Source organism: Lagopus muta, chromosome 1 (assembly GCF_023343835.1).
Source record: "Lagopus muta isolate bLagMut1 chromosome 1, bLagMut1 primary, whole genome shotgun sequence".
NCBI classification, from domain to species: domain Eukaryota; kingdom Metazoa; phylum Chordata; class Aves; order Galliformes; family Phasianidae; genus Lagopus; species Lagopus muta.
Window position 1 is genome coordinate 22,518,465 of NC_064433.1, and position 16,421 is coordinate 22,534,885.

The following is a 16,421-nucleotide window of genomic DNA, read 5'->3' on the forward strand; positions in this document are numbered from 1 at the left end:
GAATTAGCAGGATGGAATAGACCAAACCCCTACATTTAGCTTTTCCACACGTAATGACTGTGAATTGTTTGATCTCTTGTTAAAACAGCACTAATGAAGTTCAATTCCATTACATTTCTTTGTAATGAAGAGCTTTGCAGTTCTTATAGTATCTGAATTGTATTGCAGAAGGAAGAGCTCACACCAGTTTTATGGACTTTAAAGAATGTTTTTTTGGGTATCTCTTTAAAAGAAAAACATATTTTTTATCTCAGTTAATAGAGCAAATGGGAAATAAGCGATTTGTTGAATAGTATGTATGAAGTATATGATGACACCAAGAAGAGAAAGTAGGAGCAATAGCACTAAAAACAACCAAACCGGCCTCCCAAGGTACAAAAGATCAGCCCAGACCATCAGCTGCAGGAACTGCAGGGCCTGAGTGTGAAGGTGAGCATAGTGGATGCAGGTATGCCCAACTGAATGCACTTTTCAAGCAAGTGGCGAGGTTATGAGAGGAAGTCACCAGTCCACGTAGGATCCAGGAATCTGAGCAAGAGATTGATGAGTTGCACTGTACGTGGTATCTAGACTCTGAGGTTGGTAAAGCAATGACACAGATACCCAGAGAAGCTGGGTAGCTCCCCATCCCTGGAAGGCCAGGTTGGATGGGGCCCTGGCCAGCCTGAACTGGTGGGTGGTAAACCTGCCCATGGCAGGGGGTTGGAACTTTGAAGGTCTTTAAGGTCCATTCCAACTCAACTCATTCTCTGCTTCTATGAAAAATAAAATAAAATAAAATAAAATAAAATAAAATAAAATAAAATAAAATAAAATAAAATAAAATAAAATGTGACTGATCCAGGAATTTTCTGGGCACTGCTGTGAGACAAAGATATAGTTGTTAGAAGATGCCTTCCTTCATATCAGCACCTGAAACAAGTTATAGAGCTTCCACGAAGCTGCGTTTAGATGCTGGTATCCTAGATTTATAGCAAAGTGGTTGAAAAATATTTGTCTGGTAATATATTTGCCACCATAAGCTTCTTTTCTGTAGCCACAGAATCACAGAATCATAGAATTGCTCAGGTTGGAAAAAATCTTAATGATCATTAAGTCCAACCGCAACCTAACCACATTACACTGACTCTAACAACCCTTCACTAAATCATGTCCCTGAGCTGTGAATCATCTCTTCCTAAAATACATTTTTAAGATAGAAAAAACAAATCAGACTACAAAAGCACTTGTTTCTCTTTTTTTCTTTTTCTTTTTTTCTTTTTTTTTTCTTTTTTTCTTTTTTTAATTTGAAGAAGGGAGTTGAAGTGAATAATTCATACATGTGTCTACATTACAGGTGTTGATGTGTGGATGAATCCCACCACCATTAGATTTTTGAAACTACAACTGGTCCTTGAAGTGCTTCCAGATGAGTAAGTAATTTATTTGTATTTAAAAAAAAAAAAAAGATTTCTATATATTCATTTAAAATTCTAGACACTAAGAAATAGCTATCATTACTTTATGGAAAACAGTAAATTACTGTTCAGCTTAGTGAAGTGCTCACGATGATATGATAGTAATGCTGTGATTTCCTTGGCTCTATCTGGAACATTATTTTCATTTGTGCTTTAGTGGCTTTCTATTATGCTTGGCTATAGTCATCAATTGTGTGGGTTTTTTTTTCTATTATTGTTATTAAAATGATAAATTCAGAACACAAAGGCTATGGAAAAGGAAAATGAAAAAAGTGTAATTAAAAATCCATGGCTTGTTGTCCTCTATCACTATTAAGTACTCTAAACTCCAAACATGAAACATGATATTTTACCTGTTTTGCCATTGTTGCGAATGAAAGTATCTTCTCCAGTTTCCTTTTCCCACCCATGGAATTTAAGTTTCTTTAGATTCACATTCACTTGGGTAAGGTCTTCATCTATATTAATAGGAGATTGTTTGGCACCATTGCAAGCTGAATATTTTTTTCCCCAGTCCGTTTGGTTCAGAGTTCCTAGAAATCAAAACACTGCAGTAAATACATTTAAACCTAAACTGATATCCGTACATTTTTCAATGTGAGTAATTCGAAACACAGTCTGCAATCTGCAGTCAGAATACCTTCTCTTCTTTGGTCTCATCTGCTGCAAAACTCTGCACAAGTACTGTTGAATTCTACCTTAAAGAATTAGGTCACTTTTGATGATTTTAGATATCATACAGAAATGATTATGAATCTCCAGGGAAAGCAGAACACAACAAAAATGCCTCAAGCACAACATACAGAAATAATAAATGAAACGAGAGAGAAATAAGCTTTTAGATGAAAGAAACTGTCATTCAAAAATAATTTGAAGTTACTGCAAAACCCTAATTTCTAAACAACTCTTTCATCACCCAAATGTCATCAACATTCCTTCTGCCTGATGAACTCAATCAGCCCAGAAGATTTTTAATAAATAAAAGTATGATCTTTAAAGTAATCCTTACACAGACAGATAAGATTTTACTCAGCAAAAGGAGAAAGTTTGTGATGCTCTGATAACTGTCAGGAGGTCCTGTGCCACAGCAGGGCACTTTCTCCAGGGCACTGGATTACACAGACACAGGCACAACATACTTGAATACCGTAAGAATTGAGCAAGTACTCTGCAGACCAGTGTGAGAAGTTAGCAGCTGCCCTGAGAATCTTTGGATTATATATTACAGTAATATAAATTACACAGCATTTTGGTGGTGTATGCATTTGCACACATACAAATATTTTCTATTGACAGGGGATTTTGATGGCATTTAAATTAAACTAAATAAACTAATAAACTAATTAAAACCAAGTTTTGACTGTGGAGATATAAGAAAATATAGCTGCTTCAGTTAGCTTTTGCTTCCTATTAGTCACAAGTGAATATTAATGAATCCATTGCACACATTCAAATTCTATCATAGATGCTGAAATGAACCATGGCTCATTTACAGGCTGCTTTTTTATATCATGTCTGTCAGTGGAAGATTGGCTGTATTGCACCCCAGGCAAGGACAGCCCTCATACTGCACTCAGAAAACTCAGTGAGGGGAGAGGAGATGCAGGCAGACCTGTAACCATGACAATAGGCAGTAATATAAGATGCTCATCTGGATAGTGAGCTACCTAGAAACATACCTGAGCTAAATAATTCAGCAAGGATCAAGTCAGGCCAGTTACCAATATCACCTTGCCACATCAGAAGTACTGCAGGTCAGATGGCGTGCTATTTACTTCTTTCAGTCAGGAACAGAAGAAACTGCTAGGCACAGTGGCCAAGCAAATAAAAAAGTTTCAGTCACAGTGTACTGAAACTGAATTTCCTGCAGGTGGGGATTAGAATCCTGTTTAAGTGAGCAGCCCTTCCTTTGGGAAGGGCACACTGGTGGGCTTCTGGCTCATCCTCAAGTAATGTTTCTCCTGGGCATTAGCTGTGAGCTATAGTTTATAACCTGGACAAGCACTGCAATAACTTGATTTCTAATGTGATTTTTATGTGAACAGAGTATTATTTCACTTCTTATCTTTAAAGCTTCCCTTGAAAAATTCTGAGTCCAAGTCAACTTAAACTTGATGAATATGCTCAGGTAATCTATAAGAGAAATTTTTAACAAATATTGAAGGCCTTTAAAACCAAAAAAGCCAATTTTACTTCAATATAAATTGAAATAATGAACTTTTAAAGCAGCAAATAGGGTTAGACAGGGAGAAATAACAGTTCTTAGCTTTGCCTATGCATCCTTGCAGACAGGCACCTGTTTCTAGATCTACCCTCAGCCAACTCTGTGGCTTTCCAAGCTGCTAGGTCGGGCCTGGCTGGCCACCCACTGCTGTCCCTCAGAATTAGGCTGAACTCTCCACTCTCATCTCTGTCTTTGGTCCTTCATCCCCAAGGCTTCCAGAGGCTGTTGCTGTTTCAGGGCAATGTGTAAAGAGCTCCTTTCCTTCCACTATCATACCTGCTCTCCTGGCTCACATGCAATCTCTTCTTCAGGATGTTATCACGACTCTCTACTCAGTATGCTTTTTCCTTATTCTGCTCCTTCCTCCATTAACACCAGGATTGATAGAAAATCCACCCTCCTCCCACCACCTGGGTACATTCTTCCCAATTTCTTCTGATGAATGTAAATATTTTTGACTTGCATCTTCCCTTTAAATTCCTTATTATCCTCTATCAAGTTCAACTCAAACAAATACATCAAATTTACAGAAACTATCATTTCCTTCCAAGTTTCCTAGTTTCATGTTTCAAATTCCTGCTTTGCGATGTAGAACATAAATTCTTTCTCTTGGTAGCTGTTATCCGAGCATGAGCAAATAATATAACAAATCCCTAGCATGAAGCTAATTATAACATTAGTAATCTACATCCCAGAAGATAGTGCTGTGTCAACACTGTAACCCACCACCACGTCCTGAGCCAGGGCACCTGGAGTTAGGATGGTAGGATGCCAGCTGTAGGCACTATGGTAATGTTGTGATTCAAGCTAAGAAGCTTCTTCATTCATTCTAGATGTGAGGCTTGTTATAAATATTGAGAGGAAGAAATGAGGGAAGCTGAAGGCCTGACAAGGTGAAGAACATTATTTCCTATCTCTCAGCTAGGCCTCAAAACTGTGATGTGAGCTTGCTACAAAGGTTTGATAATGTTCAGGCTTTTAATGTGTGGAAACAATTAAGTCAAGTGATTGTGATACAGAGATTCTCCTTTCATTGTTTATCCCTTACTGAAATCTTAGAACATCTCTGAATTTTTATGAATCCTCCATTAATTTTAGAATGGTGATTTTCGTGTAATCGTAGGACACCACACACTTGCCTGTGCACACGGTAAGGAACTGATTTATCTATCTTATGTATAGAAAAAATGCAAATACTTTTTCTGCCGCTCTCTGGTTGACAAAAAAATTAAGCAAGTCTGTCCTTGTTGTATGACTGCTAGCTGAAATCATCCAAGGATAAATGAAAAGTATTTTTGGCTGCAGAGGACAATAGTCTTCCAGCTAAGACAAATGAACTGAATGCCCAAAATCAATGCTCCTGCTGGAAAATCTGGATAGGTATTTGATGACTTTTAATCCTTTTTCTTCTTTTTGGTCCAGCAGGTGTTGGTTTTTTTTTTGTTTTTTTAAATTGCTTATAGTTGCAGAAATACAGGTGACCTCAGTACTGAGAAATGCAGGCAATATGGAAGATATTTCATAGGAAAAAAAGAACCTGTACCAAGGAATGAGACGTGTACATTTTGTCAGTCATGTGCAAAACTACACTTACTCAGTAGTTGCTGAGATACTGCAGCATTGATCAAAAGCTATGGAATTAAATGTAAAGGAAATCAATAACAGGCTCCATATTGGAGAAGGAACATGGGGAATTTCAGAAAGAATGGGAGTTCACTTGTGATGATTCAGATTATGTTTGAATAGCAGAATACGTGTCTATGCATATATCATGTTCTGCAGACCAATACAAATGGATTTATAGAGCGAAACAGTTGGGGCTGAAGACCAGATGTCCACACCATACGTTTTTCAGAAGGCTTTTAATTCAGCCTATCTCTGGTTCCATGGTAAATGCCCACTGGCAGATGAAATGTATTTGGTATATTGTTTCAGTGCTTCTCCTGTTTAGTAGCAGTTGGGATGAATCCACGTCATGCATTCTGAGACAACTCTGCCTTGGGAAGCAAAGCTGGGAAAGTAGGGAGTAGCCATAAGATTTCCTCCAGAAGTCCAGTCCCAATCTAATCCAAAATGCTGATGTAAATGCATCCAATGCAGGAAGCAGGTGGTGAAACTGCTGTGGTTTACATGACTTGCAGGAAGCCAAAGTAAAATCATAAGAACCAAATGTTTTTAAACAAGAGCAGATTGTTTTACTGTAGGTGTTATCACAGAAACCACAAATCAAAGCAGTGCCAGCCATCTTGAAAATATTGTTGAAACTCAGCTTTGGAAATGATTTTCCCCAAACTGTTCTTTGCTCGGAAGGAAACCTGAGGAGAATAAAAATGTGCATGATGTAATGTGAAGAATGCACAGAGGAAGTGATGTTTGTCAAAGCTGTCAGCTCTGAAGAAGTAACTGACAATTCACTATGAATGAAAATGAGCCTGAGCAGATGACAAGTTAATGGAAGACTGTGTATACCATAACCTTCACTATTCTTGCCCAAGGCAGAATGGCCAAAGAAAATTTGCCTACTCTGTTTCAATAAAATGTTATACTCAGCACTGCTCCTCATCCTTAGCCTCATGAGCCCACCCTTACAACAAGCACACACTTATCATTTCGTGCTGCTCTTCTACCTCCTGCAGCCTTTGGAAGATCTGTCCCACAGAGTGTTACTGCACTTCTGTCTTTTGTAACAATAGTTGAAAGAAAAGCATCTGTCAAACAGTTCTTCACAAGTTAGCAGCCTATGCAAGCAGAAAGAGCAAGTTGTGAAACTGAGTAGGCTGTGATCCTCCCAGCAGCTTGCCAGGAGAGCGGTTTCTCAGCATGTTGAGATGCTACTATGTGCCTATCTGTTGGGCTGTAAGTCTTCATGATGAGTACTGCTGTTTACTACGGGGTATCAGTGCTCCCTGTATGCAATATACAATTTATGCAGAATGGTCTTCTTAAATCAATGGAAAATATATCTTCATAGAGAGAGAACTTAAACCTAGTACTGTTAGAAATATGGATACAACTTAAGACAGCAGGTGTAGTTCAAGACTAAACTTTTACCAGTTGCAGGGTATAAACACTGACTTTGGAACTGGCAGTGCAGCCTGAGTAAAATAACAGGTAGACCAGAAAAAAATCATAGGTGTGATTAAAGTTTTTCACTGCTTTTATTTGATTTATTATTTCAAGACTTAAACTGTTGTGAACCTTTGTGGTTATGTTACAGATGAAAGGAAGTAGAAAAGAGTGAGAGATTTTTACCGCTGCTTAATTTGCTCCTCTCTATTTTTCATCCTTCGCTCTTGGATGATATCATTACTTCCATTACTTTTTAAAATATATATTGGACAATTATGGAAAGTGAAGAATATATGTTCTGCATAGACAGAATAGATCTGTTTTACCAAAGATGTCACTGACATATCACTCTGAAACTTTAAGTGACTCCAAAGTGCTTTTGGTGTTTGATTGTTTTTTGTGTTTCTATTTTGATTTTATAAAGCAATTTTTTTATTGTAAGATACGAGAAATATGAAGCAAGGCCATTAAATATGTGGGTACTTATGTTAGGACTAGGTTTAAATTTAGTTGAAGCTCTGAAGACTAAAGGTAGAGGTATTCCTTCTGCTCTTTGTTTCTGCTTCGCTGTTTAGTTAGAGCAACCAAACTGGATCAGTAGAGGAGATGGGAATCCACGAATGATTAATACACTTAGCTTTGCACCAACGGTTGCACAATACAGCTTCTAGTCTCTAAAGATAGAAAAGTGACTTCAGTGCAGATTCTGGATAAGTGAGTGAAGAGCTGCACCACTGGCCAACAGAGATAAGTGCCACTGATATTAACCTTGTGGATATTAGTATACCTCATATTACATGAAACTGCATTCTGAAGGCAGATTTTTGTCCACAAATAAATGAAATGTCTTAGTCTTACACGCCAGCAAGTAGAAAACAGTGCTTCTATTTTGTCTTGATCTTCATTGCAGGGATTTTCTTTCACCGCCAAAAAGCCCCAGTTACCTCCACAGTTTCATAAACTCCCCATAAATTCTTCAGATTGAAAAAGTCTAGACTCTAAGGAGTGAAGTTACATGTCAATGCAGAGAAGAAGTTTTGGCTTCCAATTTTGGGCTTAGCCAATTTTTATGCCTGTCTTAGAGTTTAATTGCTTGTGGGCTTTCCAAGACAGGACTGCTTGCCAGTGTCTAGGTCAAATGCTAACAAATGATGGCTATGTTAAAAACAGCCCATAGAGTAACTGCGTGGTCACTCTACAAACTTCAACAATATTTACATGATCAAAATTCAACAATAAAAATGTAACTTGCTCAAATGAGCAAAAGTCAAATATATTTATCCCATAATTTTTTTTTGTATACATGCAGTTGCAGATAAATGAATGCAACACATTTCCCTACAGATATTGCACTACTTTAGGATTTGACATTTCAAATGAAGGAAACAGATGAAACAAAAAATTGTATTTGTTTTGCAACTAGATTCATTCGAGCAAGCCAGAACATCTATTTTAACATTTCTTTACTGCACTGTCACTTTTCTAAGTATCAGCATATCTTCACTGTATTCTAAAAGATTGTGCATTGTGTGCATATGCACACAAGAAGATATCTGAGCTGTACAAACATAGAAAAACATGGACTTTTCTTGAGGAGAATATCCTAAAGAATGGCCCAGCACTGACCTGTCATTTCCATTTTCTCTGTTTCCCATGTGAAGTATGTCTGTTATTAATATCTAAATTAGCAGACGAGTCAGGAAAATTTAATGCAATGCTTTTTTATTCTCCAATCATCATATTTCTTTCATCTTATGTTTTATTTGAGCATAAACATTATGCTTCATCCACATCTCTTGTCACCAGGACAGCTCAAAACATAGCCAAAAACAACTGAGAGAAGAAAAAAATTGTATTTTTCCCCTTTCATCCTCATGGAAAAAAAAAAAAAAAAAGAATCAGATAGAATAAACCACAGTTCTTGAGATACAATAGACAACTGTAATCAGTATTATAAATGCAGTGGCTGCCTGGTGATTTGTCTTCCTGGGAGTCAATCTGATAATGATTCATAGCCTAAGTGAATTACTGAGCAAAATGTGTAGGAGGATGAAGACCAATGGACAGCTCACTTTCAATATAGCAACTGTTTGCTGTTCCTCTTCTTTCAGTCCTTGATGTATCTGGCCATTGCAAGCTAGACAGAAACTATATAGTCAAATACTTCTTTGCCAGAGAAATATAGATTATCACTGATTTGCAGTGTACTCAATGGTATGGTTGTTTACACTCGGAATAAGATTATGGGAGAAATTCAATCAACATTTTAAGATATCTCTTTTCTATTATTCTCATCCCATTGCTTCTGAATTTGCATAGAAATGCTGTTAGAGAATGATGTAGCAATAGACAATGAAAACTTGCCAAGTAATCTTGATAATTAATGTAGTGTTAAGATCCAAGCTATATTTTCAAGTAAGTATTAAGGAAGGAAATTTGTTACAGTGTCAAATGAGAAAATATCCAATAAAAAATAAATACATTCTTTCTCTTACTTTTATTTCATTTTTCGGAATATGTGGAACCCTAATTGGAAACTTCTCCAAGGAATTCAGATAGTAGCAATGATTGCCTTAAGATACTTAAGGTCACGAAATTTTATACAGGACTGCTGAGTGACAGAGAAAATTCCAAGATCACAAATAACCATAGCTGAAAACAGAACTGGAATGCATGGAGCTGGCTCACTTTTAAGGTAAGAAATAGGCAGCACTTTTGGCCGGCACTGAGGATAACAGCCTGTGACTAAATTTCAGATCCCTACAGCCACATTTCTTTTCATATTGGGTGTAGTAGAATTAGCTGACAATTGTGTGTCATGGCAATATCAAAGATCTGTTTGGTCCCTCCCAAAGAAAGAACTCCTCACCCATTCCTAAGCAGTTGCGCAGTGTTGGCGAGGAAGGATGTGTGAAACAGACAGTCACACACTTCACCCTCTACCACTTCCATGATTTTTAAGATAACAGCAACAGCTTTCCAACACCATACAGCCTCACCACAGTTCAGCTGTTCTTCCTGGAAGTGGAATGGAGGCCTGCCCTCAAACTTACATCTACTGCACAGAGGACATGTACTGTATTGCCTTTATATCAGGAGCATAACAGGAGCATACATGGAGCCTATGGTAGTGTCTCCCTCTGCCTATATCGTTCAAGTACTAATCTATTTGAAATGCAACGATTGAGAATGACAAAATTATTTTGAGTCAAAGCTTGAGCCAACTTTAAACAGACCATAAAAATGCATCTTAAATGACCATCAACAAGAGCAAAGAAAGAGGAAGTAATAATCTACTTCAAGTTTAGCATTCAGCATCTGTCTGATAAGTGATAGTTGATGAAGTCCCAGGAGGTGACTACAACAAAACCCATCTTCAGAAGCAAAAACCCTCATTTATACCAGAGTGTGGATCACCATCTAAATCTAATGAGTGGCACTATGACAGTCTTTGCATTTCCTTGCTCATTATACCAAGGTAGTCTCTGCTGCATTTTAGAAATGATCTTGGGTGGCAGAACCAAATTATAGCAAGGAAATTTAAAATGGTATCATTTCCTTCTCAGCTTTTCAACACATCAACAGATCTAACAGTGTTGGATTTCACTGAGAATATCAAAACTGTTTTCTCTCTTGTGGCATGATCTCCCTCCTTCCCCCCTCCACTGCCTTTTGCTTTTCTTCTTCACTTCTTTTCTCTCCCTCATCCCATTTTTTGCTATAACCAAATGTATATTACTTTGTTGCTATCACTAAGGAAAATAACTCCTGTTATTACCAGCCAATCTACAAGAATAATAGGTTTAATAAGCTCTAATCCAAAGTCTGCTCCTTTAAGTATATTAAAAAAATTATGGGTGGGTTCTCTGGCCTTTGGATCAGATCCACTGTGCATACATATGAAGATCACTGCTAAATAAGACTTGTGCAACCTTGGATGCAAGACATCCACAAGCTGCTGTGAAAAAGGTTGGCATTTATCCTTGAATAGCAAAAAGGCATTTATCTCAGCTTAAAAGAATAATGTAAAGATCTTGAAAAGCAAGGACTAGACAGAAATAAACCAAAGCAAGACAAATATAAGGTAAAAGAATACTGGATTACATCACTGCTCAGTCAGTCCCAGCAGGTGCCAGTGCATAAACTACATTAATGTTGAAAAGAGCATCACCTTTTTTTGCTCTCCAGGTTCTCATTTATAGAGCTTTATTTTTTTATAAAATGAAGCTCCTACCAATCTCCAGAAGAACATAATGGCACAGTAAAGTCAGATTTCTTTCTAGCACCTTTTAGCAGCATAGCGTAATTTGGTATTACACTTCTATGGGAATTTCGATATGTATCACACTTGCTTAATGTTAAGGGTGAAAGGAGGTAGTGGGCAGGAATTTGTTTTATAGATGGAGATATAGCTGTATGTGTGCTCACCTTCACAGTTTTTATCACATAATATTTTTGACTTTAGAAAGCCCATTCTAATTGATAAGCATGGACTGTGAATGCAATAGCAAAAGCTTTAATTCCCTTTTCTCTTTTCCCCGCCCCCCCAGATAAAAGAAAATCCCTAAAAGAAAATGAACACTAACTTTTTAAAGCAGCCACTATGTACTCTGGAACGTACTGCAACAAGCTGCTGCTGTAGCTAGGCAACCAGGATGATTAAAAAAAAAAAAAAGTCACATATTTGTAAATAATAGCAGTGCATTATTTTGAGAAGGACACGGAAATACACACAAAATTTAAATCTGCATGCTGGAGGATAGGAGTCTCATGCACGCAGACACACCATTCTGTGTGTGTCCATTTTAAGCAATGTTAATGCTTTCTTCCCATAGCCACTGAGACAGAAACAGACTGCTTAAATGCAATGAGTCACACAGCAAGGCAGCATGAAATGCCTGTGTTGGTAAAGATGCCCTGAGTTTGGCTTTCGTGTGTGTTTTCAGAAACAATTATTTTGTCTGGGGAGTCAACCTGAATATTTTTTAAAGTACAAAATACGTGCAAGTGGCAAGAAGATAAAAACCAGCCCACTCCTAACATTCCACAAACCTTCCTGCACTAACGGTATTGGTTTGGAATTAGTGTAATTTCATTGCTATCATTATGTTTCCATTTTTTCCCACAGATGCTACAGCAGATTCTTTCAGATCTACAATAGCAAAGTCAGTGGATGGATGATTCTTTCTCTGGTAACCTACCATGCTAAATTTAAATGACACTAGCACACGATTATTCTTCTTGAGAGTTACCACATCCTCAGAAACAGTCCTTAATAACTCCTCCAGTGAGTGAGGTTCTTTCCAGCCCTGATGGGATAGCATCATTATGTAAATTACACAGTAGGTATTTCTTCCAAGAACTTCTTTCACAAATGTGATATGCAAATATATTTCTTCTTCTGCAGACATAAAAAAAGAGATCTAACCAGGCTTTAAAAATCTTTCAGTATTAAGAACTTTAAGAGCTACTTTCAATAGCGAGTAGTTACTCTCAATAGTGAAATGGTAAAAGCTATTTAGCAGAAAGTGTAACTCATTTCAGACGGGAAACTCACTGGCCATTAATAGCGTTTATTCTCACAGGTTTTCCATTCTATCCTACCCTGGAAACTACATTTGTAATAGGGAAGGAAGCAGCACTAACTGTTACAGAGGCACACGCTTAAGTTCTTGTACCTCTGTGAGTCTTGTGGAGATAAAACTTCTGAAAAGAAGAGTTAATTCACTGCACAGCTTGTATTGTGGAACAGATAGAAACTGAAGCTTAACCTACTGCCTCAGAGCCAAAAGTTCACAATGAAGATTTCAGTTTTCATATCAACATTCCTTTAAATTCACTAAGCTCTTTAATGGCTTAGCACTTCATTTTTTTTTTTCTTTCTGTGGCTAATAATACACAGAATAATCAACTTTCATGAAGATTTGTGCCATCATTTTTCTTTTCTCCACGAGGAAAGAACTGTTTTCCTTTCATTTCTGCACATAATAAAATAGAAGAGGATCAGAAGAGCTTGTTACTTCTTTTCTTCACATTGCTACACAAAGATCAAATGTAGGGTCCTTTTTATCACCTGCCAGCATAGTCTTCACTACTTTCCATTAAGTTAATCTTTAAAGGAGAAAGAGATCTTGAATACTGTACCATGACTGGCCAAATCAAAGGCATGCTTCTTGGTTTATTTATCTCTTTTAAGTGGGAAGCTACTATGGTAGGAGCAAGAGAAACACATGGTATTCCCAACACATTAACATCACCTATCAGACCTCTCCCAGCACAGAGGAGAAACAACTTTCTGCTGCAGAGTTAACACGTTATAGTTTGTGTGAAGGTAATCATCCAGTCCCAACGGAGGACTGGATGGACACAAGTGCTTTTAGTACCAAGTGATCCCAAGTACTTGAGAATCTTGGCAGTTCTAGATTTCTGGAAGGCCTCTATATGAGCAGATGAATATTCAGTTTCACTCTGAAATTTTATCTACTGCTTCCTCTTTTTTTTCCTTTTCCCTCTTGATGGAAAGTATCAATTTTATGCTCAAGAAAAATATATTGAATGTGAATGCTATCTCATTATCTTAAACAATACACTTTTAATTACTGACTAAGAGAAAAAATTTTCTGACATGTATCTTTTCTGCTCAGACTGTCAGCAACTGGCCAGCCATAACTAAAATAATGGCACACAGGTTTCTTGCGCTAAATTATCAGCTATCAAAGCAGATCTGTGAGCTGTTGGGACAAAACCTCCATGGTACAGACTTACTGTGCATCTAACTGAAATGTAGATAATCAGGCTTCAGAGACCATTTCACATAGAGTTCATAGGTTCCCAGATTTTCATCAAAAGTCCCCTATACCTGATCTCTACCACTGCCTGTGCCCTGAGGTACTGACAGATTGAGTAACCATCATCAAAGGCCATTCTGGATTCACAAACAACTCATCTCTTGCCACAGTCTCCCAAGGCACCTACCCAGTTGGCATGACCCTCTGACTGTGCAATCAACAGCACTGAGATGGAAGCAAAGCCCTGAAATCACACCTGCCTCCATTCAGAAACACGGATTTTCAATTCTAATACAACAACCCAACAGCCAGATCCTGACAGCAGGTTTTAGAAAAAATCAGATGTCCTCCTTCCTCTGAACAACACTTTCACAAATGGGACATGTTAGAAATTGTGCATTTGTGGAGTCAACGCAGTCAATTCACTGCATGATATCTACCACATTTCACATTTAAGATCAGATTATTCCACGCATCTCTTCCACAGAGTCACAGAAGCCTTAAATCATAGCCTAATTATAATTATTCTAAAGTATTTCTCCTGTCTTTTGATTCCCGTCTGAATTAGGCTCCAGTCCCACAACCATGTCCGTGTTGGTAGCTAACTATTCAGGTCACAGAATGTATGGGTGGCTATAAAACAGCTTATATGTTACTGAACTATTCATAGGAAGACCATATTTCTGTCTCAAAACAAAGTCCACTACTATTAAAGCAAATACAAAATGTAATTGTTAAAATAATTACATATAATACATTTCTAGTAGTTTTGTGTTTGCTATGCTAGCACAATGACCAGCGTTTGCTATACAGCACTTAGCACCATCACTGCATATATTATGAGATTTCTGACATAGTTACATGGCTATTGGTCTAATTCCTTATCAAAAGATGATTCCTAATTTCTGTTCTACCAGACAAGAATCTCAGATTTTATGTAAAAGATAATAATTAGGAAAAACAGACAAAAAAACCTCACCTAGATTATACAGTATCTAGATCAGCCACTTATTGTTTTAAAACATTTTTTTTTGTTTTGTTTCCTAGAAGAATATCCTTCGTGCTCTCCATCTGCACTCTGCATCACAGTTTATGTACTATGGTCTCCTGCTGTTCCCAGTCTCTGAGGATCTGGTTATGATTTCTTCCTAGCTAGTTACAACTGCCCACAACTAAGGTAGTAGGCCTTAATTACAATTGGGATGGAAAGTTGGGCGAAATATTATGATGGTTAAAGAAGAGATACATGGCCTGAGTTTCCAGCTACAGCATATCTTCACAGATAAGCACAGGCATAATAAAGCTTGCTCTGCTGGTGAAGCTCAGAATCTATATTCCCCAGTATAATTTTCAAAATATGAGAGGATTAGTCTCACTCATGAGTGACTCACATGACATTTACACAGAGATTTCTAAATGAAGGGGCTGATCAAAAAATTCTGTAGGTGAATTATATGATTCTCCATCAGTTCTGTGATAAGGAATAATATATTAGGTTAGAAAAAATGGGAGCTCAGGAATGGGAAAGCAAGGCAAAAGCACAACGTAAGTGAAAGTTTCTGAGAAAATGCAGAGACAGCTTTTTGCATATGCAGCTGTGAACTCTTTCTTAATAATTTCTCTTGGCTATAGGCAACAACAACTTTCCCTTCATTGGAATCTGTTTTATCTATGAATAATACCAAGAACCTGATGTTTCCAGTGCAGTGTACTTCCCTATGGGGAAACATCAAATCTAGAAACTTCAGCTAGTGGAGTTTCCATGGAATTGTTCCTTCAAAGTAAAGATGTTTTCAACTTCACAGAAAATGCTGCCAGATTGTGACTATGAGTCACAAGAGATCTGCTGAAAATTATGTTTCTTTCTATATTATCTCTTTATTTTTTCTAATATCCTGTCACTTAATTGTTCTGATAAACAATTCCTTGACTGATGGGTGTCCTTGAAGTTTTTATTCTGTGGATATTAGACATAAAGGCTTGTACTGAGACTCCCCTCCACCCTTGTCATCTCTCAGCTTGCCTTGCTTTTGTTTTTCCCTCTTTTCTCTGGTTTAGTAATGATATTTTGTCTCTTCTTCTGAGACTCTTGCTCAGATGCTTTGGATGTCAGGGGGAAATTCTCTACAGAGAGCGTGGTGAGGTGCTGGAACAGGCTGCCCAGAGAGGTTGTGGATGCCCTGTCCCTGGAGGTGTTCAAGGCCAGGTTGGATGGGGCCCTGGGCAGCCTGGTCTAGCATTAAATGGGGAGGTTGGTGGCCCTGCCTGTGGCAGGGGGGTTGGAGATTCATGATCCTTGAGGTCCCTTCCAACCCTGGCCATTCTGTAATTGCAGTACCACAGAATGGCTGATGTAGGAATGGACATCTGGACGCTATCTGGTCCAAACCCGCTGCACAAGCACACGCAGCATGTTACCCAGGACCATGTCCAGGTGGCTTTTGAAGATCTCCAAGGAAGGAGACTCCACAGCCTTTCAGAGCACCTTGGGCCAGTGCTCAGTAAGGAACTGCTTCCTGTTGTTCAGACAGAGCCTCTTGTTTACCACTCTGGTGTCCACAGCTTCCTGTTTTGGCATTGGATGTCACTGGAATAAGCCTGACTCTTTCCTCTTTTCAATCTCCCTTCAGGTATTTATGGACACTGATAAGATGCCCCATGCCATCTTGAGGGTTAACAGTCCCAACTCTCAGCCTCTCCTCATAAGAGATGCTCCAGATCACCTTGGTGGCCCCCAACATGGGCTCTTTCCAGTACGTTCATGACTCCTGTACTGAGGAGCCCAGAACTGGATCCAGCACTCCATCCCTTCCTAGTAGAGTGAAAATATCACCTCTTTTGACCTCTTTTTGTAGGTCATGCAACCTACTCTCATGCAATCTC

The 16,421-nt window shown here is 38.1% G+C and overlaps 1 protein-coding gene across 5 annotated transcripts in view; it reads right to left on the reverse strand.

The window, feature by feature from the left end:
* Nucleotides 1-16,421, reverse strand: part of PTPRZ1 (protein tyrosine phosphatase receptor type Z1) — a 134,159-nt gene that overhangs the window by 60,613 nt on the left and 57,125 nt on the right. For all 5 annotated transcript variants that reach the window (XM_048959045.1, XM_048959038.1, XM_048959022.1 and 2 more), the window contains exon 3: nt 1,811-1,990. In XM_048959045.1, the coding sequence (XP_048815002.1) occupies nt 1,811-1,990 (180 nt within the window). The remainder of the gene's footprint in view (nt 1-1,810; nt 1,991-16,421) is intronic.